We start from the raw sequence: 15585 nt of genomic DNA, 5'->3' as shown, positions 1-15585 counted from the left end.
CAATCAATTGAAAAAATGTTAGTCCAAAATCGAGTATGGATTCGCTAGGGACATTATATAAATAAACTCTATTTATAAGAACCGTATATAATAACACTAGCATAAGAAGATTGTATACTCTATATGGTTTATGTTTAATTAACTAAACACGAGCAGAAGAAGATTGTATACTCGATATGGATTATTGTTATTACTATCTAAACAATACTTAGAAGAACCGTATGTCATAACACATCCGTTCTTCTATTTAGAGTTCTGAAGATTACAAGAAAAAAATTTCAAAGTAGAACTTTTGTGTAAGGGACAAATCATATGTTAAGAACTGTATAGGATTGTATATGATCACGTTGTGAAAAGTTGTTCGTTTATGTAACTAGGATGTTGTGGCAATATTGTTTATTGCATAATGTTTGTTCATTGCATATGTTTAGACTTAATTCTCTACTAAAGTTGCAAAAAAAACTATAGTAAGCCATAATATATAGGGGATAAACTTCTGTATATTTTGTTTTCGAAAACAGAAGAAGGTAGCCGGGTTTGTGTATTGTTGATGTTGGTTTGATGTGGAGATTATTTTTTAATTGAACCGAACGAAATCGAAACAAAAATATTGTCGGTATAAGATAGATTAATGAACAATGTTGTGTTGGAAGATTGTTTTACGCTTGCGTTTGTTATGTTTTCCTTATTAAAAGAAACAATTAAAGATTATTAACTTTAAAATTCTTATGATTAAATATCAAATAAAATTGCCTTGATACAAAATTTGGTAATATGTAATTAAGGAAAATTACTATTTAAAATGCACAAACTTTGTCACCAAAGAAAAAATTGATAATATTTATTTGGGAATTAAGAAAAATTTATAATAAGTGCAATTCGTAATAGTTAATCGTAGTAGTTAATATTTTTTCTTTTCACCTTATGAATCTATAATAACTAATTTATTTAAAAATTATTTTTAATAGTTAAATATAATAGAAAAAGTATTCTAATTAAAAATTAGAGTAGTATTTAATAAATTTGATTCTTAATCATACAAAATTATATTGAAAAAATGTTATAAAGATAAATATAGTTTAAGTTTGTTTGGTATAAAATTGAATAAATAAAAAACCGACAGTATATAAACTGAACCAAACCAAGATAAATATGATTTTAATATGGTATCTAATTTTTGTAAACCAAAATATTGAAAAACCAAACCGAGACCAGACCAAAATTTAGTAAACCAAAAACCGACAATATATAAACTGAACGGAACTAAAACATATATGATTTTAATATGGTATCTAATTTTTATAAACCAAAATATCGAAAAACTGAGTCGAGACAGACCAAAATCCGGATTAAACAACCCTACTTTGAATATATGACTTTTATGCATGTCTCACCACACGCAAAGCGTGGATCTCATTCTAGTAGATTATTAAATTATAAATATATATTTAATGATGTTATATGTATACATAATTAATACTTTAATTAGGTAGAAATATACGTTCTTTTCATAGATCCTTATGTTTTATTGGTTGTTCTATTCCGGTCTGGCTCCCCAGACCACCTCAAATTTGAGTAATAGAATAGCCGTTTGCCGTAAAAAAAATTAGCTTTTATTATTTTAGATATAGAAATATAGAAACCATTTGGTATTTGAGGGTTCCGGTCCGGTTTCCGTTTCAGATATTTCAGTTTGGTTCCAGTTCAGTTCTTGAGTTCTGATTTTTTTGTCCAGGCTAATTACAATATTGCAAGCATAGAATCAACACATTTATAACACAAAACCTGTCTAAAAACTATGACAATATTGCAAAGATTAACACATCTATAAATATATCAGATTACAAAATAGTAAATCACATAATTTTACAATTTAACAAAATTGTCAGAATCTAGTTGTAAATGTTACAAATAAATCTCTTAACAAAAATTAAAATTTATTTTTTTGACCAAAAACATAAAAAAAAAAAAAAAAAAAAAAAAACTGAAGGCAATATTTTGGGGAAAAAGCTCTAACCGTTGCAAACTTTTCTTTTTCATCATCTTCATGTTTCGGTTCGTTCCTGGCCTCTCCGTCCATGGCGCATCATCAACGTTGATCTCTGAGGATGGCAGCCCCTCTGTTATCCTTCCCCCTGACCAAAATCCATGGAACAATTCCTCTGCATCGCAAGATGAACGTACCAAACACTTTTCTCTGTGTTGTGAAATTGTGAACAGCATAGCGCAAGCTACTCTCCCTACGGAATTTCTCAGTCACTCCCAATCTTTGTGGACCAACTATATTGTCGGATACTTTACTGGTAATCCTCCACATATATAAAAAGTCCACGCAACTGCCATTAATAGACTGTGGTCTGCTCTTGACAAACCATCAAAAATATATAGACGCTCAGAACAAACAGAATACATTTTCTCGAGAAAAGTCCAATCTCCGACCACGACGATGGTTCCAACGGAGATCAAAGACCGCCTAGCCCGTTCCTTTGAACAAATGCGCATCACGCGCATCTTGGATGACACAACGCTAAAGAACTGCTCGAACGAGATCGCACGTGTTCTTCTTGACGCCGATTTTCCTGAATCGCTTGTGGCTGAGTTTGAGGGGCAAATACAGACGGTCATCGATACCAATGAGGCGTCGGAGGAGAAGTGCAACCTAATATACAAGGTGAGTGAGATTAGATTTGATTGTATATGGGTTTTGATTTTTTTCATTTGAACCGTTTCAGACAATCTTGGAAGAACTTTCTACGATTCTAGACCCCCGAAAATTATTGGGATATGTAAAGATCCCATATACTAAGATTGAGTCATATCTTTATTATGTAAACTTTCCTATAAACTCGGGATTGTATTGTATATATACGATGGCTTGTTAATGCCTATGGAATAAGAGAAACAGATTGATAAACCTAAACTTGTCATGGTATCAGAGCCTGACCTAAATTCTTAAATTTTCTATCGACCTTAACCTCGTCTTGCAATCGCAAGGGAGACTGACCAAGACTGAAATCAACGATGGCGCTCACGAATGAAACCAGTGAATTGAAGTACAAAACGATCTCTCCCTACGACCTAAGTGCTAGTAATAATCCCGGCGCAGTCATCTCTCAGCCACTACTCACTGGTTCGAACTATGATGAATGGGCCATGAACTTGAGGATGGCGCTTAGCTCTCGGAAAAAATTTGGCTTCCTCGATGGAAGCATCCCGAAACCAGCGTCTGACTCACCTTACCTTGAAGACTGGATGGCAAACAATCATCTCTTGGTGGGTTGGATCAAACAAACGATTGATCCCAAGGTACGGTCCTCTCTTTCTACGCGAGAGATAGCAAAGGACCTTTGGGACATAATTAAAAAGAGGTTTTCCCTTAAAAGTGGTGCACGATTGCAGCAACTTCGGAACTCGCTTGCTACTTGTAAGCAAAACGGGTCAACAGTAGATGATTACTTTGGCCGACTAACGAAAATATGGGATGGTATTACAGAATGCATGAACACAAAAACATGCACCTGCAATAAATGTGAATGTGACCTCAATACAGCGCATGAGAAGGAGAAGGAGATACTGCGAGTTCACGATTTTTTATCTGGTCTAGATGACTCTGCTCATGGGGTGATTAGATCACAGATTTGTGCAATCTCTCCGCTTCCAGACTTGGACAGTGTGTATCAGACGGTGTCGCAGAATGAAACCTTACGACTGAACACAACGACTGATACTCCGGTGATGAGCTTCACAGCTCAGACGTCTCCTAATAGGAAACCCGGTTCTGTTTACACAAGAGATGTATCGAAGCAGAACTACGGAGAATCTACGGGCTCTCGCGGAGCACAAGGAAATCGCGACTGGCTGAAGCAATGCTCGCTGTGTGGAAGAGCAGGGCATGAAGCTTCGGCATGTTTTAAAGTCATAGGGTATCCTGAATGGTGGGGAGATCGATCAAGAAACAGAACTGACAACCGTGGGTCTCAGTCATCTTCAGTTGGTCGTGGACGTGGCTCTACTCCCAGGGCTAATGTAACTCAAATCAATGCAGCTGCTGTGGGATCAAGCAGTGAGCTGACAGAGCATGATCGACAAGGATTAAGTGGCCTATCAGATGAGCAATGGGCTACGATTCAGAAGCTTATCAACACTGGGAAATCGGCAAACAATATGAGTGGTAAGAATCACGATAAACTATGGATTCTAGACACTGGCGCGACTCACCATATGACTGGACGACTAGATTTACTCGAGGACATTCGAGAAATTACACCAGTGTCTGTGGTATTGCCAGCAGGCGCAGATGTCGTGACTGTGAAACAAGGGACAGTTCGATTAACGGCTCAAGTGCTGTTAAAAGATGTTTATTTTGTTGATGGATTTCATACGAACTTGATTTCGTTTGGACAGCTTGTAACAGACAACTACTTAGTGGGACAAGTAACTGATCGCCTTGTGGTTTTGCAGGACCGAGTAACGAGGATGCTGATTGGAGCGGGTGAAAGAGAGGGAGAGGGGTTGTACCGGTTTCAAGGAATGGAGATCGTGAAATCCCTGCATTCTGAACTTAGTAGTGATTTGGTGTTATGGCATAACAGGATGGGTCATCCGTCTCTCCAAGTAACTGAATGCATACCTGGGGTGCGGAAGTCATCTAATAGTACTAGTAGTGAGCTTTCTATTAAGAGTTGTGATGTGTGTTTCCGAGCTAAACAAACTCGACATTGTTTTCCTGATAGTATGAATAATGCAAAAGATATTTTCGATTTGATTCACTGTGACTTATGGGGGCCATATCGAACAACCGCTTTCTGTGGATCTAAATATTTCCTAACAATCGTCGATGATCACTCTAGAGCTGTTTGGTTGTATCTGCTTCCAGATAAAACAACGGCACCATTACAGATTCGTAATTTCATCGCCATGATCGAACGACAATTCTCTAAAAAGGTGAAACGGTTTCGCAGTGATAATGGGTCTGAGTTTGTCTGCCTAACACGTTTCTTTCAGGAGAAAGGAATTATTCATGAGACATCTTGTGTTCATACACCTCAACAGAATGGACGTGTTGAACGCAAGCACCGACATATACTGAATATTGCACGAGCACTCAGGTTCCAAGCAAAGCTTCCTATTGAATATTGGGGTGAATGTGTGCTTACATCGGCGTACTTGATCAATCGGACACCGTCTGCATTGCTAAAGAACAAGACTCCGTTTGAATTATTGTTCGGACATGAACCCGGCTATAAGCACATGCGGGTCCTAGGATGTCTGGCGTATGCACATAATGGCGATCACAAAGGTGATAAGTTTGCTACGCGTAGTCGTCGTTGCGTGTTCTTGGGATATCCATATGGGAAAAAGGGTTGGAAGCTGTATGATTTGGAGCGACATGTCATATTTGTTTCTAGAGATGTTGTTTTCCAAGAAACAACGTTTCCGTTTGAAGGCAGCGGTTTGACTAAAAGATCTGATCGTGACTTGGTAGCTGCTCCTCCTGGAGTAGGTCATGACAGTGACAGTGATGAAGATGATGAATCACCAAGTTCAACTAATGATGCGCTGTCTCCAAATTCTACCACTGAAAATGAAAGTCAGAGTAATGCAACGATACCGGTTCCAGAGGCAGGCACTTCTGAGCCTCAGGGTAGAGGACATCGACAGAAATATACATCTACACGACTCAAAGACTACGTTGTTCAGACAGTTACTACTAAACAACCTCCTCCTCTCTTAACAACAACACTCGCTCCTCAGACATCCTCAGGTACGCAATATCCTATTTGTAATTTTGTTTCGTGTGATCGTTTTTCACAGAAACACTTGGATTTTATCATGGCTCTCTCGGCGACTATGGAACCACGGTCGTTTATAGAAGCCATGAAAGATGAGAGATGGGGAGTTGCGGTAGACTGTGAAATTACATCGTTAGAGAAACAAAAGACATGGCGACTTGAGCACTTGCCTCCAGGAAAGAAGGCACTAGGTTGCAAGTGGATTTTTACAATCAAGTACAAGTCGGATGGAACGATAGAACGCTACAAAGCTCGTCTAGTGGTGATGGGAAATCACCAAGAAGAAGGGATCGACTATACGGAAACATTTGCACCTGTGGCGCGAATGACGACAGTTCGCCTATTTCTCGATATTGCGGCAAAAGAAAATCAGGAAGTACATCAAATGGATGTTCATAATGCATTTTTGCATGGAGATCTACAGGAAGAGGTGTATATGAAACTGCCACCAGGGTTCAGGGACAAGGGAGAAACCCGGGTGTGCCGACTCCAAAAGTCATTATATGGATTAAAACAAGCTCCGCGCTGTTGGTTTGCAAAGCTAGCTCATTCTCTACGCGCATATGGTTTTACGCAGTCAAGGTCAGATCATTCGTTCTTCGTATACACTAAGAGAGATGTCCGGCTGCGCATACTGATTTATGTCGACGACTTGATAATTACTGGCACGTCGCATCAAGATATTCAAGTATTTAAGGATTACTTATCTACTTGCTTTAACATGAAAGATCTTGGCCCAGTGAAATATTTTTTGGGTTTAGAAGTCGCAAGGAATGAGACTGGTATTTATCTGTGTCAACGGAAATATGCGTCTGATATAGTGGCTGAAGTGGGTCTTCTTGGATGTCGACCAGCAGGATCTCCAATCGACCAGAATCACAAACTCGCCAAATCAGAGAGCGCATATCTGGCTGATCCAGAGACTTATAGAAGGTTGGTTGGACGTCTTATATATTTGGCAGCTACTCGACCAGATCTTGCATACTCTATACATGTTCTCTCGCAATTTATGAATAAACCTCAAGTGGAACATTGGCTGGCTGCACTCAAGGTAGTAAGATATCTGAAGGGGACAATCGGGCAAGGAATATTGCTCCGTGCTGGTACACCAAAACATGTGACGGGATGGTGTGATTCGGATTGGGGAGGGTGTCCCCTGTCCCGGCGGTCGTGTACTGGATGGATAGTACAGTTTGGAGACTCACCAATCGCGTGGCGAACTCAGAAGCAAGATACAGTTTCTCGTTCTTCTGCAGAGGCGGAATACAGAGCAATGGCAGATTTGACAGCTGAACTTCGAGGATTGCGGACTCTATTATCTGAATTTGGTATTAGTCATGAGCAACCAATGACAATGATGTGTGATAGTAAACCAGCTATTCATATCAGTAACAATCCGGTTTTTCATGAGAGAACTAAACATGTGGAGTCCGATTGTCACTTCGTACGTGATGACATCATACGAGGATATGTGAAGCCTATTCATGTCTCCTCAAAAGATCAACTGGCTGATATACTAACTAAGGCATTGGGACGAAAGGAGTTTGATGTTTTCCTTCACAAGTTAGGCATTCAAAATTTGTATGCTCCAACTTGAGGGGGGGTATTGGGATATGTAAAGATCCCATATACTAAGATTGAGTCATATCTTTATTATGTAAACTTTCCTATAAACTCGGGATTGTATTGTATATATACGATGGCTTGTTAATGCCTATGGAATAAGAGAAACAGATTGATAAACCTAAACTTGTCAAAAATCTGCATCCATTCAGGGAAAGAATGAAAGCATTGTAATGTTTATCGGCCTACAAGGTCAGTTATTTGTTTCTTGATTTCAGAAAACGTATATGCTGATGAAACCGATCGAGTGCAGGTTCTGAAAAGAGCTACACATGCGCCAGATATGCTCGTTACCACATGACAATGGGATTCAAGCCTGCTTTAGTGTGCGCTGATACTTTTGCGATCGATGCTTTTGATTTGCTAAAGAAAGCTTCCAAAGACAAGGTCCCTGTGTACAGAAGGTTAACGGTAATTATTAAGCTTATATAATCTCATTATTATGTGTTTCTTATCTGTATAGTTTTGCTGATCCAGCCGCAAGAGAGATCCTGCCAAAATCGCCAGCGGTGGAATTGCAAAGCTCAGGAAACATAACCGTGATTTCATAGTTGTAGACACCACTAGCCGGCACACAGAGTGTTTTGCGTTGCTTGTAGAGATGCGCCGATTAGCCAATGCAGTGGTGTGTTCTCGTGCTCTCTTTTTTATTTTTGTCGCCAATTCTAAGCCCCTTAACATAGTCTTTTGTGGTCTTACAGAAACCAGATCTTGTAATATTTGTCATCGACGGGAGTGTCGGTAAGGATGCATTTGAACAAGCTCGTGCATTCAGGGAGAGCTTCCCTGCTGGGGTTGCTATTGTTACCAAAATAAACACCTACCCAAAGTCCTTTGGTGCTCTCGCGGCGTAAGCACTAAAAGCTATTATAGATTACAAGTTCTTAGTTAAACATTTTGTGATACAAGTGCTTGAACTGCCATTCCTTTTCATGGTCTCAAGTGTTGCCGCAGCAGAGTGTCCGATGATATACTCCACAAAAGGAGAGAAGGGTGAGGAGTTCAAAGTATTTGAAGCAGAGTCGTTTGTCAGGCAGCTCATGCGTAAGCAAATTATATCTTGGCTTAGCCTTCTATGCTTTGTATCTACCTCTCATCTCATGATTTGGTACCCTTCAGCAGCAAATCAAGATCATGAACGTGAGGATAACACTCCTGAATTTGCATATACATTGAGGAAAATGCATGCTTATTTCAGTAAAGCATGTCAGGGAAAGGTAGTGTTCATCCTTAAGCCTCTTCTTCTCTTTGTATTGTTTTGTTACAGAGAATGGAAGACACTGTGACCTTCTTCTTTCTAATTCCCTGTGCTAGGTTTTGAGCGGTCCTAGGCCACTGGTAGACATTCCAACGATGAAGCTGTACATCCAAATAATGGACAACATGACAAGTGAAGGTAAACAATGTGCTATGAAGTGGTGATAGTCTGACTGGTTACTGATCTGATTTTCTCTTGTGATTTTCAGAGCTCGAAAAATCAGAAATAAGCAAGGAACGTATGGTGCATTTAGCTGAACAATCTAATGTAGATGTGATTCAAGTTGTGGGCATGATGACAGTGTACAAGAGGAAGGCCAAGGCGTGGCTTGAGATTGAGGAGAGAATGGGTAAATTGAATAGTATATATAACAAATGGTACTTACAAAAATGAAGTTGTATGTAATGGGATGAGGTACCTAACCCGTCTGTGTTAATGGTACCCGAGTTTTCATTTGGGTATGTTAACGATAAGGATGAGTCTTCAATTTTATGAGAAACTCAACCAAAATTTCTTAAAACATATAATACTAATAGGACAATTCTCTCAAGTAACTTTTTTTTACGTTTTTGTCATAAAAATATCACTCAAAAATAAAATGACCAAAATAATTCATTTTTATTATGAAATTTTTAATATTTATTTTTAATATTTTTTTAAATTATAAACTTTATCTCTAAAACTCTAAACCCTAAGTCTATTTTTGTGGAAATAAACTAAAAAGGGCATCTAAGAGAATTTCTCATAATTATTAATATGTATGTGTAGAACTTTAATGGATAAAATCCGTTGGTATCGTCACATTTTAAGGGCCTGACTGGTTCAAACGCAGCGGTTGCGGTTGCAGTTGCGGAAGTTTGTGGATGCGAGCGGTTGCGATTTCTAGCGGTTTTAAGAGATTTGTACGACTGGTACTGCAGTTAAAAATTAGTGTGTTTGCGGGTGACTTATGACTGGTTAACTATCAAATGCGGTAATAGTCAAATAATAAATTAACAATATTTACATTTAATATAATTATAAAAATATCAAAAATCATAAAATTATAATAAATATAAAATTTATATTTACAAAGTTATAATTTTCATTTTTGAAAATTTATTGAAATTTTTTTTATTAAAAAATTTTACAATATTAATTAAAATATAATAGATATATTTTAATATTTTCATAATTTTAATTTTAAATTTTTATTTAAATATTTTTACTTTTGTATATATATATTGTTTAAAAAAAAAAGAAAAAAAAATTTACCCTCCCGCAACCGCAAACGCTAGCTGGAGCCAGCTTTTGAATTTATGAGATTCGGAGCGGATTGAAGCGGTTTAGAGCGATTTGAGTGATTGTTGCAAACCGCCGACAACCGCTACCAACCGCAAAAGCTGCGTTTACGAAAAAACCAGTCGCCCCCTAAATGAATGACGATACGACATTGTTTATGTTTCTTTGCGCACTCTAATCAAATTCGTATCGAGTGTTCAAAAAAAAAAAATGAAATAGTCAGAGGGAGACTTGTGACTTCTTCTCCGTCTTTTTAAAACAAAAGTAACAAAGCCAAAGATTTATGCTAATCCTTATTAATTTTATAGTGTTGTGTATAAGTGAGGAAATATAGAACTGATTTTATTATATTTATTATATAAAAAAATATTACATAATATTTATACATATATATATATATATATATATTATTTTATTGCTTGAAAATATAGAGAATAATCCTTACTAATAAAAATGACCTTTTGAGGCTCCATAGGGCGTCCACATCAGCGGAAAAAACTTCTTCTAAAATATGACATGTGATATTAACAAAAAAATAAAAATAAAATACATGTAAAGAAAAATAAATAAATATACAGTATAAGAAATTGAAATATTACATTAAACAATAATAATTAAATATACAATATAAGAAAAATAAATAAAAAGTAAATATACAATATAAAAAATAGAAATATTACATTAAACATCTACCATAATTCATCATCTCTATACTAATAAAAGTGAGCTTTTGAGGCTCTATAGGGCGTCCACATCAGCGAAAAAAACTTTTTCTAAAAGATGACACGTGGCAGTAACAAAAAAAATAAAATACATGTAAAGAAAAATAAATAAATATACAGTATAAGAAATTAAAATATTACATTAAAAAATAATAAGTAAATATACAATATAAGAAAAATAAATAAAAAGTAAATATACAATATAAGAAATATAAATATTACATTAAACATCTACCATAATTTATCATCTTATATAAAAAAAACGAAAATTAGAATGCGTAAATTTATAATTAAAAAATGAAAAAAACTAAATTAAACATCTATCTGAAAAATGTATCTATACTAATAAAAGAGAGCTTTTGAGGCTCAATAGAGCGTCCAAATCAGCGAAAAAAAACTTCTTCTAAAAGATGACACATGTCATTAATAAAATAAAAAAATAAATATACATATAAAGAAAAATAAATAATAAGTAAATATACAATATAAGAAATAGAAATATTACATTAAAAATAATAAGTAAATATACAATATAAGGAAAAATAAATAATAAGTAAATATAAAATATAAAAAAGAATAAATAATAAGTAAATATAATATATAAGAAATAAAAACATTACACTAACTATATATCGTAATATTATCATTGGTATAAAAGCAAAACATTTAGAATAAGTAAATATAAAAAATAAGAAGAGATAAACAGTAAGTAAATATACAATATAAAACATGGAAAAACTAAATTAAACATTTATCTGAAAAATATATAGTTAAATGGATAGTGTATATTTAAATAAATAATAAGCAAATATACAATATAAGAAATATTAATATTACATTAAACATCTATCGTATTATTATCATTTGATATAAAAACAAGAAAATTAGAATAAATAAATATACAATATTGAAAAATTCCCTAGGATAGCTATTTTTAAGTTTTTGTTACCAAATAGCTATAAATGAGAAAAATGACCAAAATAAGTCTTATTAAAGAGTAAAAATACATTTATACCCTATGGTTAACTAACATAAACTTATGGTTTAGAGTTAAAGAGTGGGGTTTTGAGGATAGGATTTCAAATTTTTAAAAATAAAAAATAAAAAATAAATTTTTCAAAACAAAAGGGGCTATTTTGGTCATTTTCTTTATTGAATACTATTTTGTGACAAAAACTTAAAAGATCTATTTGAGAGAATTGCTCTACAATATATATAAAAAAAAAATAAGTAAATATACAATATGAGAAAGGAAAAACTATATCAAACATCTATTAGAAAAATGTATAGTTTTCTAATTTTTTCTAAGGAAATATGTATTCACACAAACATATAATTCAGAATTTGTTGTTGTTCAGAATACAACGTTCAAAAAAAAAATATATGGTTAACATTTGAAAATAAAAATAGCCCCGCGCGTAGCGCAGATTAACTCCTAGTCTATATTAATAAAAAGAACCTTTTGAAAATTCTTGGAGCGTCCACATCAGCGAAAAAAACTTCTCCCAAAAGATGACATGTGGCATTATTACCAAAAAAATAAAAAAAATTATTAAAAGTAAATATACATATAAGAAATAGAAAAACTACATTAATGTATAACCAATGGCCTAGGGCCGAATTGGTGCTTAATATTTCATATAAAACTTAATTATTTGTATAACCAAATTCATAAGTTCATTATAGTAATGCCATTTTAATGTTAGCTAAGTAGAACTACAAAAAATTACAATATTATATTGAATACCTTTTGTACTATGTAAAAAGTTATTAAAAATTAATCCAATTTAAATTATTCATGCAAAATTCTGTATTATATTAAACAAAAGAATAAAATTTCAGTGTAAAATACACATATATATTAGCAGATTTGGTTACATACATATAGCTTAATATCATGGAAAATTACCTGGTCTGCCAAGTACTATGACTAAATTGAAAACCTTAAAAATTAACTTCATAAAATTCTTCATATTTATCAGCTATTTTATCGAAAGAAATATAATCTAGAGAGAACAAATAGAACTATTGGCATTAGAATTAACTTTTAAAATTTGTATGGACATATAAGGTTTTTATAGTAAACATAAGTATAATTTTAATTGGTAGAATATTAACATATATATTATTTATAAATATGAAACAAAGAATAACAAATATTTGTGGAAAGAAGTCCGTTTTTGTGGAACATATATGTGATAATTCATAGTTGTGAGATTATGTTCCCTATATATATCTTGTACTTAATTTTACTCTTAACTTCATAGAATCATAAAAAGACATAGCTAAACTATGTAGAAATAAAACTAGTGAAAACATATAAAACTGTTTTGGTAAACATATGACACTTGTTGACTTATATATTCAAGACATATAATTATAAATAATGAAACATATATACACATAAACAATCAAAATCATAAACAATGAATGTTCTTCAGCTATGCAAATTTGGGCTATGATGTCTATACCTTCAAGCCCATCAGTCTTTCTTTCGGTATGAGTTTATATAAATATGGCTGTTTGTTCTGGAGGAGAAATGATTTTCATAATTTGCAAGACGAACCCCTCATAATCGTTTGATATGATGAGAGAGAATGTCATGCTTGGTATGAAGCAAAAAGTCCAGAGGTGGTTTTATCTGATGTTCAGCAAGAATACACCATATTCAGGTAAGCCTACAAAATATTTGTATGTTGGATGGTTCTTGGGGTCATGATAAACCATTCAGTGGATATGGATATACATGAAGAGATTCCACTTGAGAGACACAACTTCTAGGAACTAATAATTCCAGTGGAGAAACACAATTTCTAGAAACTAATAATCAGTGGAAACGGTTATCACCACGTCATGTAGAAGTTGAAGAATTCACATAGACAATGTAAAATATACAACAGTAGTCCACATGTCCGAATTTTGAGACGGTTTGTAAAGAGCTAATATCAATGATTCAGGATCCAAGTAGATGGCAAAACTTCTCAACAGAACTTAAAGAAATATCAAGACTAAGAGGGAACTTTCAGCATTTCTTTATCATTTACATTCTACGAACGAGTAACTCAAAAGCAGATTCTTTAGCAAAAATAGCTAAGTCGTTTCATAGGAAACTTTGTTATTTTTGGTTGTTCTGTTCTACTCGATTATCCAGGCCACCTCAAGACTCAAAATCAACAATATACTATGAATTTTTTTCCTTAATGAAAAAGGTAGCGCTTGAAAAAATACATACCAATGTATGACACTAGTCAAAAGATATACAAAATATTATTATATGCTCAATTAATATATCAAATTTGCCATGTAAATAATACTCAGCCTTGGAGCTGCCCTAATAAAAAATAGAATGGTCATGACTAATGAGTGAATCCCTTGTTGTCATCATCAATTGTTGATGTGATTTTATCATTCTCTTCGTTATAAGAGCATCTCCAACCCAAGACCTTATTTTAAGGGAAGCAAAACCTCAAAATGAAGATTTGAGGGGTGGTTACTCCAACCATGAATCTTCAAAAAATTCTTAAAAGTTTATATATTTGCATTAAAAAAAATTCAGTTACTATCCTTAAAGGTACTATCCTTGACATTAACAAAAGTTACTATCCTTGACATTAACAAACATTAACAAAAGTTACTATCATTAACAAAAATTTCAGTTACTATCTTTGACATTAACAAAAGTTACTAATATTAATAAAAATTTCACAAATACATATAAAACATATATTTAATATATTATACAGCACACAATATTACAATATTATATAACAAAAGATGATATAAATTATATATATAATAAAACAACACACATACACACAAATTTTAGAAAATTACATCAACTAGGAGTAAAAATTACGAGTTGCAGCAATTACGTCTCCAAAATCAGGCTAAGAAAATAGCCTTAAAAAAACGAGAACGAGATGATAAGATATTATTAACAAATTTAGATTATGTCGATGATGATACACGTGAGTATATACGATTGGAAAAGGAGAGAATCATGCAAAAAAGAACTCAAGAGCAACAACAATCTTCATTTGATCCAAATACTTATCAACCATGATTTGATTATCTTGGAGGTTCAGGGTCCGGTTAACCAATGAATTCTACAATTTGTAAGATATGTAATATTTAAGTGTTTATGTAATTTGCTTTAATTTGTGCTAAGTTTGTTTAATGTATTTTTATTTTGTATGAACTTTATTTTATGTATTTTTATTTTGTATGAATTTTATTTTATGTATTTTTATATTGTTTAAACTTTATTTTAATGTTATGTAATATTTATTTTATTTTATTTTATTTTGGTGTACTTAAACTATTCTAAATTAAGTTTAGTATATGTATTTATTAAAATAAATAATTATAAAAACTAAAAAGAAAATAGAAGATAGTTTTGAGGATTTGAGGTTGGGTTGGAGATGCTCTAACTCAGGTATGGTCGTCCTCAATTGTGGATAACTATTTAGCTATTTTGATTGAGAAGAGTCTTTACGCATGTAAGAAGTCATACACATTTGTTCTCGGCTATGTATCATATGGTTCACACCTATGTCAGGATTCAAGGTTTGTTAGAAATATCCACCTGTAGTTCAAAATTTTTAAATTTGTCGAGCCTTTCTCTCGATATGTTATTGCTATAAATCTCTCTGTTTATTATTGCTATGAATTGATTATTCTGTACTATCACATATTGTATTAACAAATAGCCACGCGCAGGAAAGAAAAATTTGTTCATTTCGATGTCAAATTGTTACAAATATGATGCATGACTATTCTTTTTTTTTTTTCCCAAATTGTTATTTATTAGGGCCAAGCCCAGGCCGAAGCCCAAACAAAACGAGTACAAACCAAAAGCCCAGAGAAACAACGGGCTACAGAAAGCAAACACAGAAAGAGCCGAAGCCCA

General features: G+C 33.7%; 1 protein-coding gene across 2 annotated transcripts; it reads left to right on the top strand.

The window, feature by feature from the left end:
- Positions 1 to 1942: 1942 nt before the first annotated feature.
- On the top strand, positions 1943 to 9224 carry LOC106370487 (signal recognition particle 54 kDa protein 2-like). 2 transcript variants are annotated; one of them, XM_048737644.1, is made up of 10 exons: positions 1943 to 2671; positions 2733 to 2773; positions 7552 to 7607; positions 7669 to 7819; positions 7893 to 8040; positions 8117 to 8265; positions 8359 to 8459; positions 8535 to 8632; positions 8730 to 8811; positions 8882 to 9224. In XM_048737644.1, the coding sequence occupies exons 1-10, from the start codon at positions 2447 to 2449 to the stop codon at positions 9064 to 9066; spliced, it is 1236 nt and encodes a 411-aa protein (XP_048593601.1). In that variant the 5' UTR covers positions 1943 to 2446; the 3' UTR covers positions 9067 to 9224. The 2 variants fall into 2 exon arrangements, with proteins under 2 accessions (XP_048593601.1, XP_048593602.1); XM_048737645.1 differs by having other exon boundaries at positions 8538 to 8632; positions 8882 to 9223.
- The last annotated feature ends 6361 nt before the right edge of the window (positions 9225 to 15585 follow it).

The sequence above is a fragment of the Brassica napus genome, chromosome A8 (genome assembly GCF_020379485.1).
Source record: "Brassica napus cultivar Da-Ae chromosome A8, Da-Ae, whole genome shotgun sequence".
NCBI lineage: Eukaryota > Viridiplantae > Streptophyta > Magnoliopsida > Brassicales > Brassicaceae > Brassica > Brassica napus.
This window is presented reverse-complemented; position numbering and strand designations above follow the sequence as displayed.